Raw genomic sequence first — 20,722 nt, 5'->3', positions numbered from 1 at the left:
CCATTTAAAAACTTATTAATACTGACACATACACTAGTGTAATGGGGGAAGTTCTCTGGAAATTCCAAAGTTTATTACTAATTTTTTTTTACATAATACTGTAGACATAGATGTATTAATTATTTTTTAAATACTTATTAAATTACAGCCTCCAAAATCGTGGAGAGTTGTTACTTTTTCTCTAAATCACTACCCACACATTTCTAGTACTGAACAAAGCTGGCAAAACACAGAATGTATTTAGCAACTGCTGTCATAAAATGGTTACCTGCAGTTTATCCTCATGGTTTGTATGAGTATTAGAGAGGTGCCTGAACTCCTGGGTCAGACGGAAGCAGTGCTTCACATGTTCTGGAGATACAAAATCTTCTGCCACTTTAATGCAGCTGTACAAATTATGGACCTAAAAAACCCCACATGAAATGATAGATACATCGAGATTGAATGAACCATACAAACCCCTCCAAAACCCTGCCACTATGTATGTTAGGTTCTTCCACATTTACTTATCTCCAACAGGAATTGAAACCTATCTGACCTCACACAGAATTGTATCTAATCTTACAACGAGAACAAAATACACGCCATCTCACATGTTCCCTATTCTCCCACATGCACTAGTATTCCCTGAAGCAAGTTCTCTGCTCTTTCCCACATGTTTTTGGAATTCTGTTTCCTTGGCTGAAGTTTCACTACACAGAAATGTTTCCCCACTGTTCACCCTGATAGATTTTTTTTTTCCTTCATTCCATCCCAGTACTGTACACATCATTCAGGTATTTATATAAATTGTATTAATATAATGACTAAGATCCATACAAATAGTTCAAATAATTCAAATAGTTCCGGTAAGAACTGCATGCATAGTAAAAAGGAGCCTAAGTCAGCGATATTAACAGTTATTTTGAAGTTGCAGTTCTGTTGTGCCTCAAATTCAGTTATTTGTCAATACGGCCTACAGTTGACATACTTACCTGATGGGGAGCACCCGCAGGAATGAACACAGCATCTCCAAGGAACTGCACTATTGCCCAGCCTTGTACACCATGCTCATCGTAGAGTCGCTTACGTAAGGTCTGGTCCAAGTACCAACTTTGGTCGTGAATGGGGTCATGATCTGGGGGATTTTCTTGGCCTTGTTCTTCTCCGACCTAGGAGGTGGGGAGAAACCACAAGACAGCATCTTGACATTGCTGGTTTACAAAAAGCTCAGTACCAAAAAACATAACAACTAAACTATTTCAAGGTAGGACATTACTTTCATTAAGCTCATTTAGCTCTTAACTACTGACATGTGCATTAGTAAGAAGATTCCAGACCAGGCTGTAAACCTGGGAACCTGGTAACTACTAAAGACAGCACCAGAAAACCTATGTACTTGATGTTGATAGCAATTTGTATCATTCAGCTGCTGTAAGCACGCTAGTCAAGGGATCCTGTAAGCTCAAGCCACCTTTTGTAGTGAACATACCTTCCGGAGAAGTTCCCGTATCTTTTCAGCATCCTTGGCAGCATAGATGTGCCACAATGCTCCAGGTTTCTCTCTTCCTTCATGGATTCGCTGCTTTGTTACATCATCAGCATCTCCCTCATCAATTGTTTTCAGAACCTCTGAAAGGGGAATCCACACAAAAGCGGTGCGGTTATAAAGCTTCTGATTTTTGACATACAGAACAGGAAGGAGCATTTTGAGCAGCTAAATCCTGTCACACTGCTACTGCAAATGCTGCATCATACAGTGCACTTCCTAAGCACGTCAGGCTTCATCTTAACAAAATTCAGGAAATGTGTCAACTGACAGCTAATCACAAAGCTCAGCCATGAATTCAAACTGAACTAACCACAATTATTCAATTAACAATGAGAAGAGTAACTTATCACCATTTCTCCTCCTTTCTTGAGGCAGGTATCTAATTTCTAGCAAAACTCTGCTGCTTCCACAGCTGGGAACCAATGAAGCATTACCACACTTTCAAACACATGCTGCAGATGTATTTAGTAGCAATAGCAAACTGCCTTGTATATTTGGGTTATATATCATAGATATGACAAGCTTAAGCAACAAACAGTATAGTCTTCTTTCTCTCACACACAATAGATTTTTTAATGGACAGAAAACAGCTTTCCTCAAACATTACCATCATCATGGGTCCCTTCCCCAACAGGAATCCCAACATACACCATGACATTAACGGCATCAGACACATCCAAGTGCAGGTTTGTGGTACCAACTCGCCTGTCTTCTGCAGTAATCAGACCTACAGAGTGTAAAATAAAATCCTATTTAAGCTCTTATACAAATAACCTGCCTGAAAGATCTTTCTAGAATGCTAACTTTACACAGCCATAAGAGCAGAAACCAGTGTCAAAGGGCAGCTGAAGCAGTTACATTCATGTCATGTGCTGCGTAAGTAAAAAGTTTACTGATAACTACTATTTTTATTTGACAGGAAATAGAAGTAGCAAATATAGTTCACCCAAGTCAACAAGTGTTTTAAAAACAAAACCTGAAAACAATGATTGTTTCATGGTTAACATCTATAAACAGTCCTTTTATTTAGGTAACTGAATATCACTTTAAGAATCAAGCCTCAGTCACAGTTTTTCTATCTTAATGCTTTAAAATGCTAAGTACATGAAAGACTTTACCTTGCTACTGAGAACTTTTTTCCACTACACAGCCAGAAAACAAAGTCATATATTTACAACCAAAATACATTTAATAGGCTAGAAAAAAATATTCACCACAGACAGAATTACCGAGTTTATATCTAGGCCTACCCTTTAATTTGTTTGTAAAGCATCTAAGAGTAAAAAGATATAAAACTGGTTTTGAAGACAGACCTAACTAATTTTTTTCTTTTAACTTGAAAAGAACAAAGTGTAATAGCTTCTCTCTTTGGACTAAGACCTACACATCTAGAAGGTTCAAATAGTAGAGGGTTATAGTCTATGCTAAAAAAAAACAACAAACATCAACACTCCCTCCCCAAACTCTGATACAAAGGAAAATAAACTTTGACATTCAAGATGAATTCAACAAAATGAATCCATTGCTAATTACAAAGTCACGTTAGCTGTCACCAATTACCTCACTTCTTGCTGCACTCCTCTATAATGCTTGATTACATTGTGAGCTCTTTGGTGTACAGCCTTCTTATCAAACTTACATGTCAAGTAATACATAAACCAAAACGTTGAACACAAACACTGAACAAGCTGAATTTGCCACAAATCCCTATTTTTTTTTAAACTCTTATTTGTGATGTTATACTACTCAAAAAAGCAAAATAACCCCATAAACACTTTCTCAGAACTGCAATGTGTCACTTGATAGCTTAAGTCTAATACACATTTGGTTACTAAGCTAAAACTTTTTAAAAGACGACAAAACAATGAAAAATCTTTCACATCCTCAGGTGAATTGTTTAACATAGCATTATCGATAATTGGAATGCAAACCCTTAAAAACCTCTGCACCCCTGTCCCATGAATATTCAAAGAGAACTACAGAAGTTGCATTAGGGTAAGTTTGCTTCCAGACTTGCTTTGTGAGATGGCTGCAACTTTCTCATCAGTATCACTTGACATTTTCTAGTATATACAAACAGCAACCACTTTATGTTATTTATCTTACTCTAAAGCTGTTAAAGTACTTACTTCCAAATCAATCTGTTGTCTAAAATTATCCTGGAACTTTAACAATCATTTGTTTTAAATTGAAAGTCTCCAAAACCTGCTTTTGGCCACAGCCTCAAGGTCAGTACATTCAAGAACTGAAATAACTCAAGTTGATACAACATGAATGAATTGTTCATATCCTCCACGCTCTACCACACTGACAATCATTTGAAACATTAATGCTTCACAGCCCCACGCAGGGTATGTGTTCAGACAAAGGTTTCCTCCATTTGTACACTATTCACCTACTATATAATTGCAGTCTTAAGAGGACAAAACTATCCAATTCAGGTAGCTGAACATGGTGACAGTTGTCTTGCCTGTTGTCTGTGCTCTGTGTTGTTAGACACCAATTAAGAAAACTACACCACCTGGTCAGAAACATGACCACACAGATCAAAGTACCCAGAAGCTGGCTAATTTTCCTCTCAAATGTATCACCTGCTCTCAAAAAGATACTAACTTCTCCTTGAATCCTGTATCAGTATTGTGCTTATTATACGTATTAAATAATAACTATTTGCAAACTTATAAATGCATATCTCTTGGAAACCACATGGCAAAAAAGGGCACATCTGACAGAGGACTAGCATAGGAATAGATCGCAGGACCAATTAAAAAACCAATTACAGCGTGCTCTAGGATAAGCATTGAGTTTTGATTAATGCCACAGCCTTGCATATGCCCTAAGTACAACAGTCACAAAACTCAACATCTACAGAGCTGTTCTCACATACCATAGGCATTGTACATTTTGGGACCCAAGTCAGGACGGACAAAATAGCTTGGCAGCCTAGAAGCCAAATTCAGTCTGCCATCCCTCTTGGTATATTCAGGAAGAGGAAGATTTTCCATCAAGTCCTCAAACCTAGAGAGCAAAAAGAGAACAAGGGCATGTTTTCCTCCTATAGCACCTACAGCAGTCCTGTAGGCATTGATACTAAGGTTTACTTACCTTGTAGGCATCATATCTCTAAAGTCCTCCCCTGGAGGCCAATCCTTTAACTTTAGTACCATTGGCTGACCATCATCTGACCTGAGCCGTTCTGCAAGAAACAAATTAAAATTTCTTTATATAATATCTTTTTACCACAGCCCATTACCTTGTTTAAGCTCTAAGTCTTTTGTACCGAGACTTCTTGTATAGCACAGAAAAAAAATGGATCTGAACTTTTCTTTGGGCATCTAAGCATTATCATAGTATGAGAGTGAGAGACAGCGAACGGGAGAGAGATATATATATCATTACCTACAGCAGAAGTTTGACAGATCTTGCACAGCTGCTATGTTTTAGAATAGTTTTTATTCAGCTTTGAAAACAAGCTTTTCCAGAGCATTCTCCCTCACTACTTCTACCAAAGTCTAAAGGAGTTTTGTGTTTCAGTTCAAGAGGAGTGGTGCTTCTATAAAATTCAAGTTACTGGTTCATGCTCTGAAATCAACCCTAACCTCAGTATAAAAGCAAGAAACCACAGTGCACCACACTCAAAAAAGCTAAACAGCAGGTGGTTACTGAAGAAGACAGCCTTTAATTTTTTCAATTCTTTGCTGGAGAGACTCAAATTAGCAAGGTGCCAAATTCAAACATTTGTCACTTCAAGAGTTGTAGGCGAGTCCTGACTGGTAACAGAGAAAGCTGGTAGCATAGAAAGATGACATTACATATGCAACAGCAGATGTACGATATGACAGCACTGACCACATCAACTGCTGTTTTGCCTCTGATGTTACAATGGCTACAAGAGTGTATCTGGAAGCGGTACATGGAACAGCTTAGAAGACTCAGCATGATGTTCAGAGAGAAACAAAGTTCACTCTTCTACCAAATTCTTCCTGTTTTCCAGCTGATGGCTTTATGTCAAATTGTGATGTACCACAGTCACCTTCACATCCCCTCTTCCTCAGAGGGTAACATCCTTCACCACTTCCTACCTCACCAAGGACTGTCAGCCAAACAAAAAGCAACTAACCTTACCCAGACCTAGCAGAGCTGCTGACAGCACCAAGAGAAAGCATGTCCAAGAAACTAGGACTTGGAGACCTGTGAATCACAGCTGTGTTATATATCAACAGGCTACAGAAGACATCCTTAGCTTGCAATATAAAAAAATCATTTTATTGAAATTAAAAGGAATTAAGAACTGCAGATATGTAAACAAAAGTGATTGATGTAAAGAAAATAAATTTTGATGAGCTATAGATTTTAGAAAGGCAAACTGAAAAGCTCAAGGAATTTAAAGATGTTTCATAACTTCCCGTATTCAAGATTCTGAACTCATCAAGGATCTTTGTTCCAAAGAGAAGAAACTTGTAGAAAGGTTATTCAGAAAGGACCGAGCGAAGAGCTACCTGGAGGAAAACACACAGATCTGATAAACTACATGAAATGGGACAAAAGTCAGAAAACACCTGATCAGCAAAGAAAAGCAGGTCTAAGAAGGATCAAAACAAAAAGTTAGACCTGCTCGAAGTCCACTTAGAACTCAAAGATATTAAAAGTCAACAGCACAAGATTAAAACTAACTAAAGTATCAAATAGAATAATTAAGGGATTATCTCAATACCATCTCCATATTCAGTGGCTGTTTTACATCTCTTCAATAATTTAAGGGGGGGTGGGGCGACCAGGCACATATTTGTGAAATCTAAAATTCATGTAATGCAGAGAAGACAGAGGCATCATGCAATTCACAGTTTTCACATGACTTAGTGTGTGAAATCTCTGGACTATCAGCAAATAATACTCTAAGTTGGGGAGTGCATATGGCTGAAAAACACTACATAAAATGTATTTAAAAGAAACTGGCAGAAGTGATCAGGTTTTCCAACCTGTACCTCTAACATTGCTCATATGAAGTGTAGTAAAGGCAGTCTAAAAGAAAGGCAGCAGCTGATTTTGCTGAAAGGAGCGTATCTGTCTGGAGACAAACTACAAATAACATTTCTCAAAGATAACTTGACCTACACAAATTCACTATTTTCATGAATGACCCTAGCACAGAAGTGAAGAGTTTGTAAAGTTTCCTAATTACTGTTAATACACAGAAAGACCACACCATTATATCCTTCTTGGCCATTCATTTCTGAATAATAGCAGAAATAGTATGAAATTTAACAGTACGAAATACAAGACACTGTACTTGGAACCATATAAAAATAAGTCGAAAGTTGAGAGCTCTTTGACTGGAAAATGACTAGGAAAGGGAATATTCTCGGTCTACAAATCTAACATTATGTTCACTGTTGAACAAAGATTCCATTAAGTCATCTAACAGGTCACCGTTTCTGCTATGTACACATCGTGGTAAATACAGAAAACGTTTTATACACAACACTAAAATCAGCAACATTGCAATGAACTGTCACAACTCAATGTCTGTAAATACAAGACCACTCTGATCTATGTATATACAATCTAAAATAGAGAGCTCTACTTTTCAGTTATATCCCCATAATTTTTTACTGGTTATCTTCCACATCCACACTTGACAGAATGCTTTCTCAAAGAACTCGAGCATTAAGTAATGTGTTATCACGAGATACACATACAGCATTGCTATTCGTAATACATGTTAAACTTGGATTTGTACTCACAGATGATCTACTACAAAAATAATTCACAATGTCAAGTTTACTTAGTTGATATATTCCACCAAGTCTGAGTTTTAGCATCAAAAGCCTCAGTCTGTTTTAGCTCTGCAGGTTCCCTTTAGCTTTACAATAAAAGTTGAGGTTGGGAAGAGAGTAAGAGTAGTCAAATTACTTACTGTCTTAATAACTGTAACTGATGATTAATTTCACTGAGGAAAGCTAAAACAAAAGTAGTTTCCCATGAAATGGATCATCTTTTGTCACATGAAAGTAACACACACAACATGCTATAGTAGAGACAAAGTTTTCTTGGGCAGCCCTGCCTTAATCTTCACCAATAAGGTATTTTCTAGGGTGTGCTACATCTAAGGAGCAATGGCTTCTTTGGATGAGACTGATAGCTATTTGGGAAATTTTTATTTATTTATTTATTTAGAAAGTAGGTGGAAAAGGAGGAAGGTAGCAAGACAGACTGCTCAGTTAAACTAGTCAGCCATAGGTATTACTTACTAGATATTATCTCAAAGCCATCCCAGAAGTCACGCACTTTCACGTCTGAAATTATGGCACAGTTCCTGCAGTTCACCAAATCTACATCTTGATCTCCAAATTCCAGGCTGAAAGCTTCTGGTTTCCAAAGCTCTGACTTCAACTTCTTATGGACACCAGATACCAGCACGGGCTGAGAATACAAAGACGAATGCTTACTCCACCATAACCAAATTCTTACACATGCAGCCAAACTTATCTTAAGAGCCGAGACTCCTGGCTACCATCATACAAAAGACACCACAAATCTATTTTCATCCATGTCTGGTTTTTGTGCACCACATAACCAGAGTCAAAGCAAACTTCAGTTCCGGGCCATGTGCAGTTGCCCTAGAAGTGGTACTGGATTAGACTTGCTAAGGCAACTGTACTAGGTCTACAGAGCAGGTGCCGGCAGCAGGGGTGGGCTCTGTGAGATGTGGCTGGGAGCTGCCCCGTGCTGGGCACAGATGGTTCCACCTGGCTCCAACAGACCCAACGCGGGCCAAAGCTGAGCCCATAATTGATGCTGGTGGTGCCTCTGTGATAATAAGAAAGGGTAAAAAACATTCCATAGCTGCTGAGGCAGGGGGAAGTGAGAGAAACAACTCTGCAGACACCAAGGTCAGTGAAGGAAGAGGGGGGAAAGAGGTGCTCCAGAGATTCCTCACAGCCCACGGAAGAGACCATGGTGAAAAGCAGGTTGCCCCCCCCCGCAGCCTGCGGAGGACCCTGGTGGGGCAGGTATCCCCACTGCAACCCACGGAGCACTGCCGCAGGGGGAGATGCCCTGAAGGAAGCTGCAGCCTGTGGGAGCCCACACTGGAGCAGGCTCCTAGCAGGAGCTGCAGCCCTTGGAGAGATGTCCGTGCAGGAGCAAGTTTTCTGGCAGAAAATGTGGCCCGTTGGGGACCCACGCTGGATTGGTCTATTCCTGAAGGACTGCAACCCATGGAGAGGGCGCATGCTGGAGCAGTTCGTGGAGGATGGTATCTTGTGGGAGGGACTCCACACTGGAGCAGGGGAAAAGCATGAGGAGGAAGGAGCTGCAGAGACGAAGTGTTATCAATTGACCACAACCTCCATTATTCTCCATTCCTCCTGTGCCGCTCGGGTTCAGGGGGAGGGAAGGGGTGGGGAAGGTGAGGAGGCAGAGTCAGAGGTGACGGAGTAAGGCTGAGCCTTTAGGAAGAAGGAAGAGCATGTGGGGGAAAAGTGGTTTTAGCTTTGTCTTTGTTCTCCACCATCCTACTCTATTTTTAAAATGGCAATAAACTACTTTTTCACAAGTTGAATCTGTTTTGCCCATGACAGCAATCGCCAAGTGATCTCCCTTGTCTTTACCTTGACCCAAACTTTTCCACCTGATTTTCTCCCCCTGTCTTGTTGAGAGGGGGGAGTAAGAGAGCAGCTGGGTAGGAGTCTGGCAGCCAGTCATGGTCAATCCACCTGTGGAAGTACAGTGGGTGTTGAGTCCCACCACATCTCTTTTTTTTTAAGCACAAATGCAACTACCACTAGAAACAGCATTTATAGTAAAGCCCTCTCACATGAAATTTTCATATTCTGATATGAGTTTTTTAACTATTTCACTCATGCTTTATGTATAATCATGGATCATCGTTAGTTCCGCAGGACAAAAACCAAGTAGCAGAAAAGTGGCTGTTCACTTGCTAAAGAGGTTTTAAGATGTTTAGGCTAACCATCTATATATGTTCCACACCAAGATTTGAGTGGCCTCTCCCCATAAATGCTGGAGTCATTTGCGAAACTGACAACAGTATTTTCCAACACTGGCCAAGACCCCATCAGTTCCTCTCACCCTGCAATCTCTAGAGAGAGTTGTAAGACCTGAGAGAAAAGGAAAAGAGGGTATGAAATGAACTTACACGTGGACTACCCCAACTGAAGAACTCTTGGTTTAGTAACTGCTACCTATGCTCAAATGACAGTTCACATTGCTATGCAAGTTCGAATCAGTTCCAAGCTGTGCCCTATACGTTAGCAATGATCTGAAAGTAGATCTTTGGTTTATTCACATGAAGAGATCAGTACAACCCTGAGGAGCACAGATGCCCCTAGATGTTCTAGTAGCATCAGCATGTTAGGCAAAGAGACCTACAGAGCTATAGACAAGCAACTCCAAAGTTATGTTGCTTAAAAACACTCCAGTAACTAACCACCACTTCACCTGGATTGCCCAATGGCCTCTAACAGGACTAGTGTCCATTTTATTCCCTAAGTGAGGACAACTATTCATTCAGAAATGAACAGAGAAAAAAACCAAACAATTTTGGGGATAACAGAAATGGCCTTGGTTTTCAAATACAACACAACATAGCCCTGAAGTTCTAGAAGGCAGCAATGAAACCTCAACTGCAGATGAGTGAGGTTTAGGAAAACAAAAAGAGGTTGTTACTTTACTCCTGCCAACTTTGGGGGTGGGGGGAACAAACCCACAGAACCTGAGAAACAGTCAGGTTGGAACAGATCACCCTCACACTAAAATAAGTGTTGCAGTGTTTTCTCACCTTCAGGTTGAACTTCCTGGTTTTCCATTTGCACCCACTGCCCCTTGCCCTGTCAGTGGGTACTGCTGAGAGGACTCTGTCTGGCTCCCTCTTCCTCATTCCCTCTCACCAGGGATTTACACACCGACAAGATTTTCTAGCCACACTCTCCCAAGCCTTCTCTTCTCTGGGCTCAACAGTCCCAGCTCTCTTGATGTCTCTTCATATGAAAGATGCTTCAAGTCCCTTAGTCACCTCTGTGGCCCTTCACCGGACTTTCTCCAGTAAGTCCATGTCTGCCTTGTACTGGGGAGCCCAGACCTGGACACAGCACCCCACGTGTGGCCTCTACTGGGGCCAAATGGAGGGGAAGGAGCACTTTGCCTGACCTGCTGACAACGCTTTTCGTAACACAGCCCGGGATGCTGCTGTCCTTCTCCGTCGCGACAACATGTTCTTGCCTCACAGTCACCTCCTTGTCCACTGGGATCCTGAGGTCCTTCCCGGCTAAGCTACTTTCCAGCTGGCTGGCCCCCAGCACCTACTGCTGTGGGGCGTTATTCTTCCTGAGATGCAGGACTTCACATGTTCCCTTGGTGAGCATCACGAGATTCCTGTCAGTCCAACTCTCCAGCCTGGCAAGGTCCCTCTGAAGAGCTGCACAGCCACCTGGGGTATCAGCCGTTCCTCCTTGTTCTGTATTTTCTGTAAGCTTGTGGAGGTCCTTAATGAGGATGTTAAATGGTACTCAATACTGACACCACGCCCGCCGGGGACGCTGCTAGTGACTGTGATCACAACCCCCTCAGCATGGCATTTCAGTCAGTTTTAAATGCACCACACTGTCTACTTATCTAGTCTATACTTCATCAGTTTGATGACACTATGACAGTGTCAAAAGCCTTATAAAGTTAAGATAAAAGCATCCAAGTGCTCTCCCCTCACCCACCAAGCCAGTCTCATCACAGAAGGCTACAATGCAGGTTAAGTATGATTCAGCTAGCATTGCTGAGGCCCTCTTCTTTTCAGAAGCATAGCCCAAGGGATTGTTCCAAGTAGACATATGAAAAGGTGAAAGTCTGCTCTCCTGAAGTCCAGGCTTGTGATTCTGCTTTTTTGCTTTGCTTCCTCTTCTCAGGATCTTGAGCCAAACCCCACCATCTGACAGTCACCGCAGCCAAAGCTGCCCCTCACCTCCACATGGACAACCAGTTCTTCCTCTTCTGTAAGCACGAGGTCCAGCAGAGCACCCTTCCCCAGCTGGTTCCTTGATAAGTTGTGTCAGGATGTTGTCATCAATGCACTCCAGAAAACTTCAGGAGTGCTTGTGACCTGTTGTACCATTCCTCCAGCAGGTATTAGGGTGTCCCCATGAAGCCAAGGAAATGTGACCATAGGGTTTCCTCTAGCTGTCTGAAGAAGGCCTTACTGCTTTTTCTTGATCAGGCGGTCTGTAGCAGATACTTGCCACAATGTTGCCCGCATTAGTTTGCTTGCTGATCCTGGCCCATAAATGGCTCATCATCTGTTCCTGCACGGTTTCATGCATTCCAGCTGTTCCCTCACATAAACAGAAATGCTCAACTCATCTTCCTGGCCTGTCATTCCTGGACCGTCCTTCCGAAACAGCCTGTACCCACTCCTTGCCATACTACAGTTGATAAGCTATCCCACCACTTCCCCATCATACCGATGAGACTGTCGTGCAACTGCACCCTAATTCCTCCTCTTTGCTCCTTGTACTGTACGCATTCGTGTACAAGCACTTCAGAAAGACACCCTGTCACGTTAGTTTCCCAGAAACAGTATGAAAGCTTTCCTTGCAATGCTGTGATGTACACAGTTCCTTACTTACATGCATATGTTTGAGATGGATATCTTTCATCCCTATTTTCTTCAGTATGAGATTTCATCTGTTCACATCGCCCCAAACTGCTTGCTTGCCAACCTAATCTACTAATTCCTTTCTTGATCACTGGTCATACTCTCCCTTCCCTATCATTCCTGGCTTACAGGTCTCCTAATCAGGTTGGCTAGGCTGCTGGCAAAGATGCTTTTGACATAGTTAGATGGATCCCATCAATTCCAAGCAGTCCTCAATCCTCAGAGAGGTTTCCAGGACCACAAAACCAGCTGCGAAAACAATGGTTGACATGCAGGATCAGTCCAACCCTCTATTCCTCACCAGCAGGATTAAGAAAACCACCTGGGCCCCATGGCCTTGACCATGACTCCCAGAGCCATATTAGTCACTCTCGATACTGTCCAGGTCTCCCTAGCAGTATTGTTCATGCCAATATGGAAGAGCAGCAGAGGGTAAATGTCTGAGGTACAGATGAGCTTTGGCTGTCTTTCCACTGCGTCCCAAATGGGAGGCCCTGACAAGCAGCACACCTCCCCAAGATGACAGAGCAGATACACTGATCCCAAGTTTAAATATATCCTCTGATGCCAGAAGGAATTGTAACATTAAGGCAATAGAAAGGTTTTAATCATATTCTACGAAAACCTAGGGATCACAGATGAGGGGTAAAATAACTACCTTTCACAGGATGAGTGGAAACTGCTGCCAGGTAAGACCTTCAATTTGACAAATTTTGATACCTGCTGTATTCACTTGACTACTTGACAAAAAACCCAAACAACCAAAACCCCCAAACCCAACAAACTACTTAGCCTAGTAGAATCTTTCCAGTTATTAAGCAGAGACTTTCTCATGGAAAAAGGAAAATGTTCTCTCTAGTGAAAAACAAAGCTTGGGTTGCAACATGAAAGGATAGCGGACTTGGCTAGTAGGCATTTTCTGCCAAATCTGCTCATAGGCTACAGGAAGAAAACAAATAAAAACATCCAACAACACCCCAAATCTTCAGTATTTCAAAAAAGGAAAGCCTAGCATGAAAATTTAGAAGAGAACAGGTTGCTGTAGGATAAGAATCCTGACAGTATCCCCAGATGAAAACCAACCATGTTCAGGAGACTAAAATGCTCTTGAAGAACAGCTTCAGAAAGAAATAATTCTATGGTCTCCCAGTGAATTCTAGGATAAGACAGAGTTTACCTTATTTCTGACAATTTCCAGGACAAAGAACTTGGAAAATCTTGCTATTTCTGCACAACACAGAGTGCCATCTGTTATCCAGACCTTAAGGGAAAAGAACTTCCTCTTTTAATGATTCGGGATGCTACTGTGACTAAGATCTTCATATGGCTCAGATATAGTGTCCAGTGTATTCATTATGCTAGTTTGCAACTAACCTTTTCCAGCCCACCAAATGGGAAGGAGAAGACTATTTGGGGGATGGTGGTGGAATTAACGTTTCTTTGATTTCACTTGTAAAGGTGCAGCTGGGAGGTACAGGAAGATGTGAGCCAAGGGAGAACCGTGACAGAGCAGAGTTTGTTGAGATAATCTCTGCTTGAAGAATAGCCTTGTCAAGACAGCAATGCCTGCTTGGGTCACCTGCTCTCTCTTGTGCAGGAATGAGAGAGGTTCAGTTAGATTGCTTTCCACATTCCAGCAGGAAAGTCAAGTGAGTGCAACACCACTGGAGAATTCTTGAATGAGCAAGGGGCTCGCTTAGTCCATTGCTGTGCAAGGGGTCCTCTGAATGATGAAGTCATCCAAAAGCATCAATATAACATCTTGGGGTGAAGCCTAAAATAAGAGGGCAATACAGACTGCAAACCGCACATTTGACAGAAGATTGGTAATCACATCTCTAGGTTCCATAAGCAGTCTCTCAGGATTCATTAACAGTCAAGAGTCCCACGGCCATATGCAGCATCTTGCACCCGGTGATTAACCAGTCTCATTTGCAGAGAAACCGACAAGCACATCTTTTGTAAGTATTCCTAAAATATTTAGGATCTTCCTCAGAGAGACAGTATTATTTTCTAACAGAGAGAGTTAGGAAAATTATCAGAGTATACTGAGCAGAAACTAAGGAGCACTTTGCCAAGTCAGGCAGATGACTGACACCACAGCACTACAAAAGAACACTCTGAAATCCTTCATAACTCAGAAGGATGCAACAGGTTCAAGGGGAAGGGAGAAGAAAAAAAAAAAAAAAAAAAAAAAAAAAAAAAGACCCCCATGCACTCCAAAAAAAATCAGGACAAGAAGATAACTGCAATTAGAGGGAAAGTTGGCCATACCAGCAGCAAGCTAAGCTTTAGTCAGACAAGCGAGGGCGTGCTGCACAGTGGCCTCTTCCACCTATTCGGAGCTGGCTAGGGGAGTCAGAAACAGGAACTGCTAACTCCGGTGTTGGTGGTGCCATACAGTTCTCTCCACAGTTCTCACAGCTAGGTGCTAGTTATGCTTGTGCCCAGGGGACCCAGAGAACATGCAGTCCCACGGGACACACTAAACTTAACCGAAAAGTACTCTGCTTCTGGCAGGAATGGACTTGAGTGCCAAGAGGAACATGCAGCCTGATCTGCCCCGCCATCACAGCTCAGCAGGCCCATGACTTGTGAGCAACCACGAGCAAGCATGGAAAGCAAGTGCCAAGAGCATTGGCACAATAACAACAGAACAGCTGACAACAAGGACTTATCCAGAAAAGATGATGAGGGATGTAACTGTCTAACACCAATGGTCTCAATTCTGAGTAGTCAGTGAAGGTAACAGTGCCAGAGGTCACGGCAGAACAAAGTGCCAAGAACACAGTCTGAACACTGATGGACATCACATTCTGTTAGAGCTATAGGTGCACTTCCTCTGCAGCAGCAGCTACTCACATATTTTTTTAACATTCAGCTTAAAGATTCACCAGGCCAATCTTAATGACTCTCTGGAGAGGTTTAACCTGTAGCACTATGAATTGAGATCTGAAAAAGCAGCTACACTGGCAGCAGGTCTGAAGTCCAGTCTCTTGACTGAAGGCTTAACTGGCTGATGACCCCTCCAGACAATCCAAGAGTGCTCAATACACAAGATGCAGAGTTCAAAACAATATTTGGGTAACAACACAGTTTCACAATAGACTCTAGGCTCAGGATGAGACACTGCATCAAGTACACCCAATACTTCAGCAGAAATTCAGCAGGAATTATACTGCGTGCAGCACTTTTATTCTTGTACATGCTGCAGCTGGAGGGAATGGACCTTTCCTTGAGGCTATAAAGCATCGAGTATGGGGTAGATCCTAGGATGCATGCAGGAAATCAGTGGATTCATTGCTGGGCTGTAGTACAGCAGGTTCAGCACAAACCACACCACACTAAAACCACTGTCACAGCAAGCACCCTCATAATGGTAAGCTAAGAAAAGCTCAGTGTGCAAGAGCACATGAGCTCAAGTCAGTACAACGTGGAGCGGACAGGGCCGCCATGTCACCTGTTTATAGCTCTACAGCTAGAATCATTGTTCTTCGTATTAACTCAGGAGCAACTGGCCAAAGTCTGAATAGACTTGTCCAAGGTACAGCTTAAAAATTCAGGATACTTATAAGCAGTGAGGGCTAGCTATTTGTCATCACCCACCTGGCCCTGTTTCCAGCACTCCCTGAAGATCTTCCAGTTGTTTTTGTTGCTGGGATCATGAAGGCAAAGGAGTCTACCATCACACAGCCAAGAGTGGGAAGTGTGTGGATCCAGCACATTTAAGCCCATTACCATTTCCTTCACCTCTCTCTGTGTGTCAGCTAAGTTACTAGCTCGTTTTGCAGCATCAGATGTCTTCTTATTTTCCACCACAGAAGCAATGATATGGTCTAAGAAGTTAGGCAGGCTGGCTTTACCTTTGGCCCCCTAGAAGACAAAAATCCAGAGGTAAGTTCAGTCTTGCAACAGCATACATACTAACGCATATCTGCTCTCATTCAGGTTTCTGTCACAAGACATCTTGGTATCAGAAAAACAGGCAATAGTAAACACACCAGCTCAGAGACAGACATGTATCCAGTAAGAACAAACAGCTATGGACCTGTTTTATAACAGTAAAACTTCAAATAACCAGCTACAGGCTATCTAGAAAAATATTACAGCAAATAATCACGGAATAGAAAACTTCTCTAGTGTTCTAAACTCTACTACTTTAATAGTAAAAATGGTTCATACTTGAATTCAGTAATATCTCAACTCTATTTCCCCATTTTCCTCATTCCATTACTAAGAAAGTTAATTCAACCCTGGCACAGGCAAGCTGACGAACATGGGAACGTTAAGCAAGCACGGACAGACAGAGAGGAGCAAGTACTTCCTGCATGTATAATGTTAACAGAACCATTTGAGGACAGCCTCACTGGCTGTGGCGTCCATGCTCTGCTCCTCAAGCGATGTTTAAAATTTGGGAAAGACTAATGACAATCTTAAATTTTGTTCTTATCTTAAAAAAAAAAAAAAAAGCCGCCTGCCTATAGCAAGATACTTAAGATACTAAACATATTTCATACATCCAAGAGAACATAAACTCTAATTGGATCCTTACTCACAAGGCATCTATGGGAGGGGGCAGGGGTGTGATAGATTTCTGGCAGCAAAGGGCTTCTCATTCTAGCCAAAAAAAATAATAATCCATTCCCACCCCCCAAAAAACCCCCAAACGAAACAAAACCTCAAACACCACCCCCACTTCCCCCTAAAAAGCCCCAAACCCACACAGGTACTGGAAGCAGAGTGAACAGTAACAGTGAAAAAATATTACTGGAACAACTTTGCCATCTTTAAAACTAAATTAAATTTCAAAAGAAAATTTACCATATGTAAAATATCAATCTAAAACATAACACTACTCATAACTGAAGATATTAATTCAGTAAGAAATATTAATAGAATTATAGAAGTCTAGGTCAGAAGGAGGACCTAGAGATCATTTATCAGAACTTCCTGTTGAAATCAGGTTAAGTCACTCTGGGCTGGGTGAGACTAAACCCTAACTTCTTGTGGAAGGAGATTACATCACTTCTCTACCACTTGAATGGAAAGTAAGAATTTTTTTGTTATACCCAGATAGAATTTCCCCTGAAACAACTTGTATCCGTTGCCTCTTGCCCTGTTACCACACATCCTTGTGAAAGAGTACCTCCATATTCTCTACAATAACCTTCAGATAATGGCAAGATCGATCAGATCCCAAAAGCATTCTCTTCTCTAGGATGAAGAGAACCAGTTTCTTTAAGCATCCTTTGTGTGTCAAGCTCCCCAACGTTTTAATCATGCTTCATGACCCTCCACTGGACCCCCCCGCATTTTTCAGTGTTGTTCTTCAACTAGGGAGGCCAAAACTGGAAACAGTGTTCCAGGTGTGGCCTAACAAGTGCTGAGTGCAATAATCCCATTCCTTGATGTGCTCCAGCTGTGCGCTTCCCAGTGCAGGCCAGGGCAGTCTGCCTTGGCAGCTGCAAGGGCGCAATGCTGACACATTCAGCTTGCTGTCCTCCAGGACCATGGCTCCTTTCAGGGGGGCTACACCCCTCCTAGTCAGACACCAGCCTGTACTGCTGCTTGGGATTATATTATTTTTCTACAGTCTGTCTTACCCAAGTAAGAATAAATCATAACATCATCCAATTATGACAGTCTTAAAACTGTACCTTTACACTGACTCTCTGCAGGCATGAAACAGATAATACGCAGTGTAACTACTACAGTCAGTGCCAACTACTCTTCAAAACAGAGTATCACTGCTCCAGAAACACCCAGATGATTCTCTTCATGAGCAGCAGTCCATTATGCCTCTCAGTTTGACCAACACAAGTGTTGTTTCTCAGGTATGTTTTGTTCATTTTATATGAAGCATCCAGGCATTCAAGTGGGGGGTTGGACCAGAGTTCCCCACAAATTCTTTCAAATCTAAATTACTCTGTGAAGACCAGAAGTCAAGGAAGTAAAAAAAATTCTATTTCAGAATAGATCTGATTCAGTGCAGTGAGCGAACGCATGGAGATGCGGGGATGGGGATACAAGCTGAGACAGACCCTCTCGAGGCTTGAAAGAATAACTTGTTTTAAAACAAGTGATCACAATTTCTTCGCCTGTACTCAGTGATGAGAGGGGGTGGGGGGTGGAAGTATTATTGGATTCATCTTCCTATAGTAGCACTTCCTATAGTATTTTCCTATACAGCTGTACAGTTCCCGCTACCAAAAACAAACAACATGAACTATTATTATTAAGGTTCCATCTTTCCAGCCTGATACAGAAGGGAAAAAAAAATTCTGCTGTGAGACAAGCCATTTCATAATCTTCCTCATTCTATCTGCCTAAGCTTTTTGGGAAAATACCCACCCAGAGCAGCTAAGCCTTGATAAATTCCACAGAGTCTATCCTTCTCTTGAACTAAACGCTTTCAACCATTTCAAATGTCATTGATTTGTTAAGTGGGTTTTTTTAAGGTTATTTCCTCCAAAAGGGATTAAAGAGAAACAAAGTATCCTTATTCCAGAACACACACCCAGAAATAACAACTACACCTTACATTCATATTCTATCTTAAATGCCTTTCAAGGTAACTTCTTTTTTAAGAAACTGTTTTCCTCATAGGTTTTTCTCTTTTTTTTGTGGTATGCTCTTGCATATTTTTAAAGATGTGGAATTTAAAGTGAGCTTTTATAGGGATGCTGATTATCAATTAAACAATTTTAAGGCTGTATTTTAACTCATGTTCTTGGTCTTTTGCAAGGAACAGCTTTTCCACAGTAGTAGTAAACCAAACCACAAACTAACAGCATCAAAATTTTCTACAACTTTGTTGGGTGGTGAATTTTGGCAGAATATTGTGTTTGTTTCAACAGTTAAGAGTAAGGTATATAACACCACTTAGATTAAAACTGTTAGATCACTATGAAATTCTTCCCCAGAAAAGATATTATTGAAGGAATACAAAATTATTTACCGTAGAAGCTGCAGAAAAGACCGGAGGAAAGGGTATTCCTGTGTCTAATGGGACCTGAGGAAGCTTTCCTGGCCCGGTGTGCAGCAGATCTCTGAGGCTGGAGCCTTCAGCTTTGTTGCTAGATGTCACTGGGCCCAACAAGAGGCTATTAAACAGCTTTGGGGTTAGTGGGGAAACCTTTGTACTGGAGTTGAAGGAATCCAATCCAAAGGGTGAATGGGATTCTTTATTAAGCACTGACCTCAGTGATCCTGATTCTGCAAGATAAATATCAACAGTGGGGAAGAAAAAAAGAAAAAAGACAAAGTTCAAATGACCATAAGTTCTCTGAAATTATTTGCTCTTGCATTAAATAGAATATTAACAGAATCTTGTGGTAAAGGTAAATTATCACTGCAATGGTGAATGCAACACCTCAAATAGAATCAGACATCATATACTACAGGTAGATTTTACCCTTCATATGCCATCAAGGTTTTGGATAGCACAGCAGATCTGACCTGAAAGTGTCTGATACACAAGAAACTTTGTAATAGACTCAATTAAAAAAACATTTCCTTGGCTTTCTGAATTAATGCTTCAATATGAAATATTTCGAATTTTAACCGTAGTCAAAATATTACAGTGACTAAGCCCTGCAAAATTAGTGAGAATCACAAATACATCACATCAACATATAAATTAGTTCTTGCTAGACATATGGACAGGAATAAACCCTGTGTTAGTCATGCTACCTCTGACAACTGGGAGCTGCATTCTGTAAACAGTTATTTCATCCTAAGAATCACACTTAAACTACTGAGTATTAAAGAAGTTCTGATCTATCATCTGACCCTCCAAGTGGACCCTACTCTTTCAATTCTCTGGAAATACATTCTTCACACAGCACACAAAACAGCTTTATTTACTCCAATAGTTACGAAGTGACAAAGCTGCATCTGAAATTAATTCTTATCATTTTACATCAGGATATCTTATTACTTAGAAAATAAATACAAGAACTAGCACTGAAACAAACTGGGAGTGACAAGACAGTATTTTTATTTTCAGCCCTATCATCATCTTTCTAGCTTTGCATATTCCTAAGCCTGTAAAAGAAAACTGGTTCTAAGAAGCAAAGGAAGAAAAATGACCATGTTCCTTTCCATTTAGGGCTAGGCACTAGCCTGCAACCAAGCAGTACATTATCATTTCTCTTTTAATGCCAGCTCTGGAAGGCATGTTTTCTGCTCACCTTTTGTTTCTTCTTTTGCTTTTTGTGTTGCTAAATCTGCAAGCCAGTGTAAGGCTGATGATGGAGCTGTTTCTGGACAAAGTGGTCTGTTAGTCTTTGTTTCACCAGTGTTATTGGTTGGTAATGTCTCTGGTTTTGCAGATTCATCTATCCTACTATCAATTGCTTCAGATTTTGGAGCTGTGTCCACTTCTAGTTGCCCTGCTCCTGCTGTCCCTGCTCCAGTGGAAAAGGTGCTCTCGTTTCCAGAGACTGATGCACTAGGATTTACAGACGGAAGCTAAAACAAAAACATAAAACAACTGCTAAATGTTGAATAAAAGGAAGAGTTCAACT

At 41.3% G+C, this 20,722-nt stretch overlaps 1 protein-coding gene across 4 annotated transcripts in view; it reads right to left on the bottom strand.

Moving 5' to 3' along the window:
- Nucleotides 1-20,722, bottom strand: part of KDM3B (lysine demethylase 3B) — a 65,449-nt gene that overhangs the window by 2,944 nt on the left and 41,783 nt on the right. For 3 of the 4 annotated variants that reach the window (XM_037397120.1, XM_037397122.1, XM_037397121.1), the window contains exons 14-23: nt 20,387-20,666; nt 19,153-19,409; nt 15,801-16,067; nt 7,783-7,954; nt 4,637-4,727; nt 4,419-4,549; nt 2,139-2,258; nt 1,472-1,611; nt 975-1,151; nt 269-403 (exon numbers count right to left, since the gene is read on the bottom strand). In XM_037397120.1, the coding sequence (XP_037253017.1) occupies nt 269-403; nt 975-1,151; nt 1,472-1,611; nt 2,139-2,258; nt 4,419-4,549; nt 4,637-4,727; nt 7,783-7,954; nt 15,801-16,067; nt 19,153-19,409; nt 20,387-20,666 (1,770 nt within the window). The remainder of the gene's footprint in view (nt 1-268; nt 404-974; nt 1,152-1,471; nt 1,612-2,138; nt 2,259-4,418; nt 4,550-4,636; nt 4,728-7,782; nt 7,955-15,800; nt 16,068-19,152; nt 19,410-20,386; nt 20,667-20,722) is intronic. The other variant, XR_005105714.1, reaches the window with a different exon arrangement.

The sequence above is a fragment of the Falco rusticolus genome, chromosome 8 (assembly GCF_015220075.1).
Source record: "Falco rusticolus isolate bFalRus1 chromosome 8, bFalRus1.pri, whole genome shotgun sequence".
Lineage (NCBI taxonomy): Eukaryota > Metazoa > Chordata > Aves > Falconiformes > Falconidae > Falco > Falco rusticolus.
Note: the sequence above shows the minus strand (reverse complement) of the source record. Positions and strands in the feature narration are given on the sequence as shown.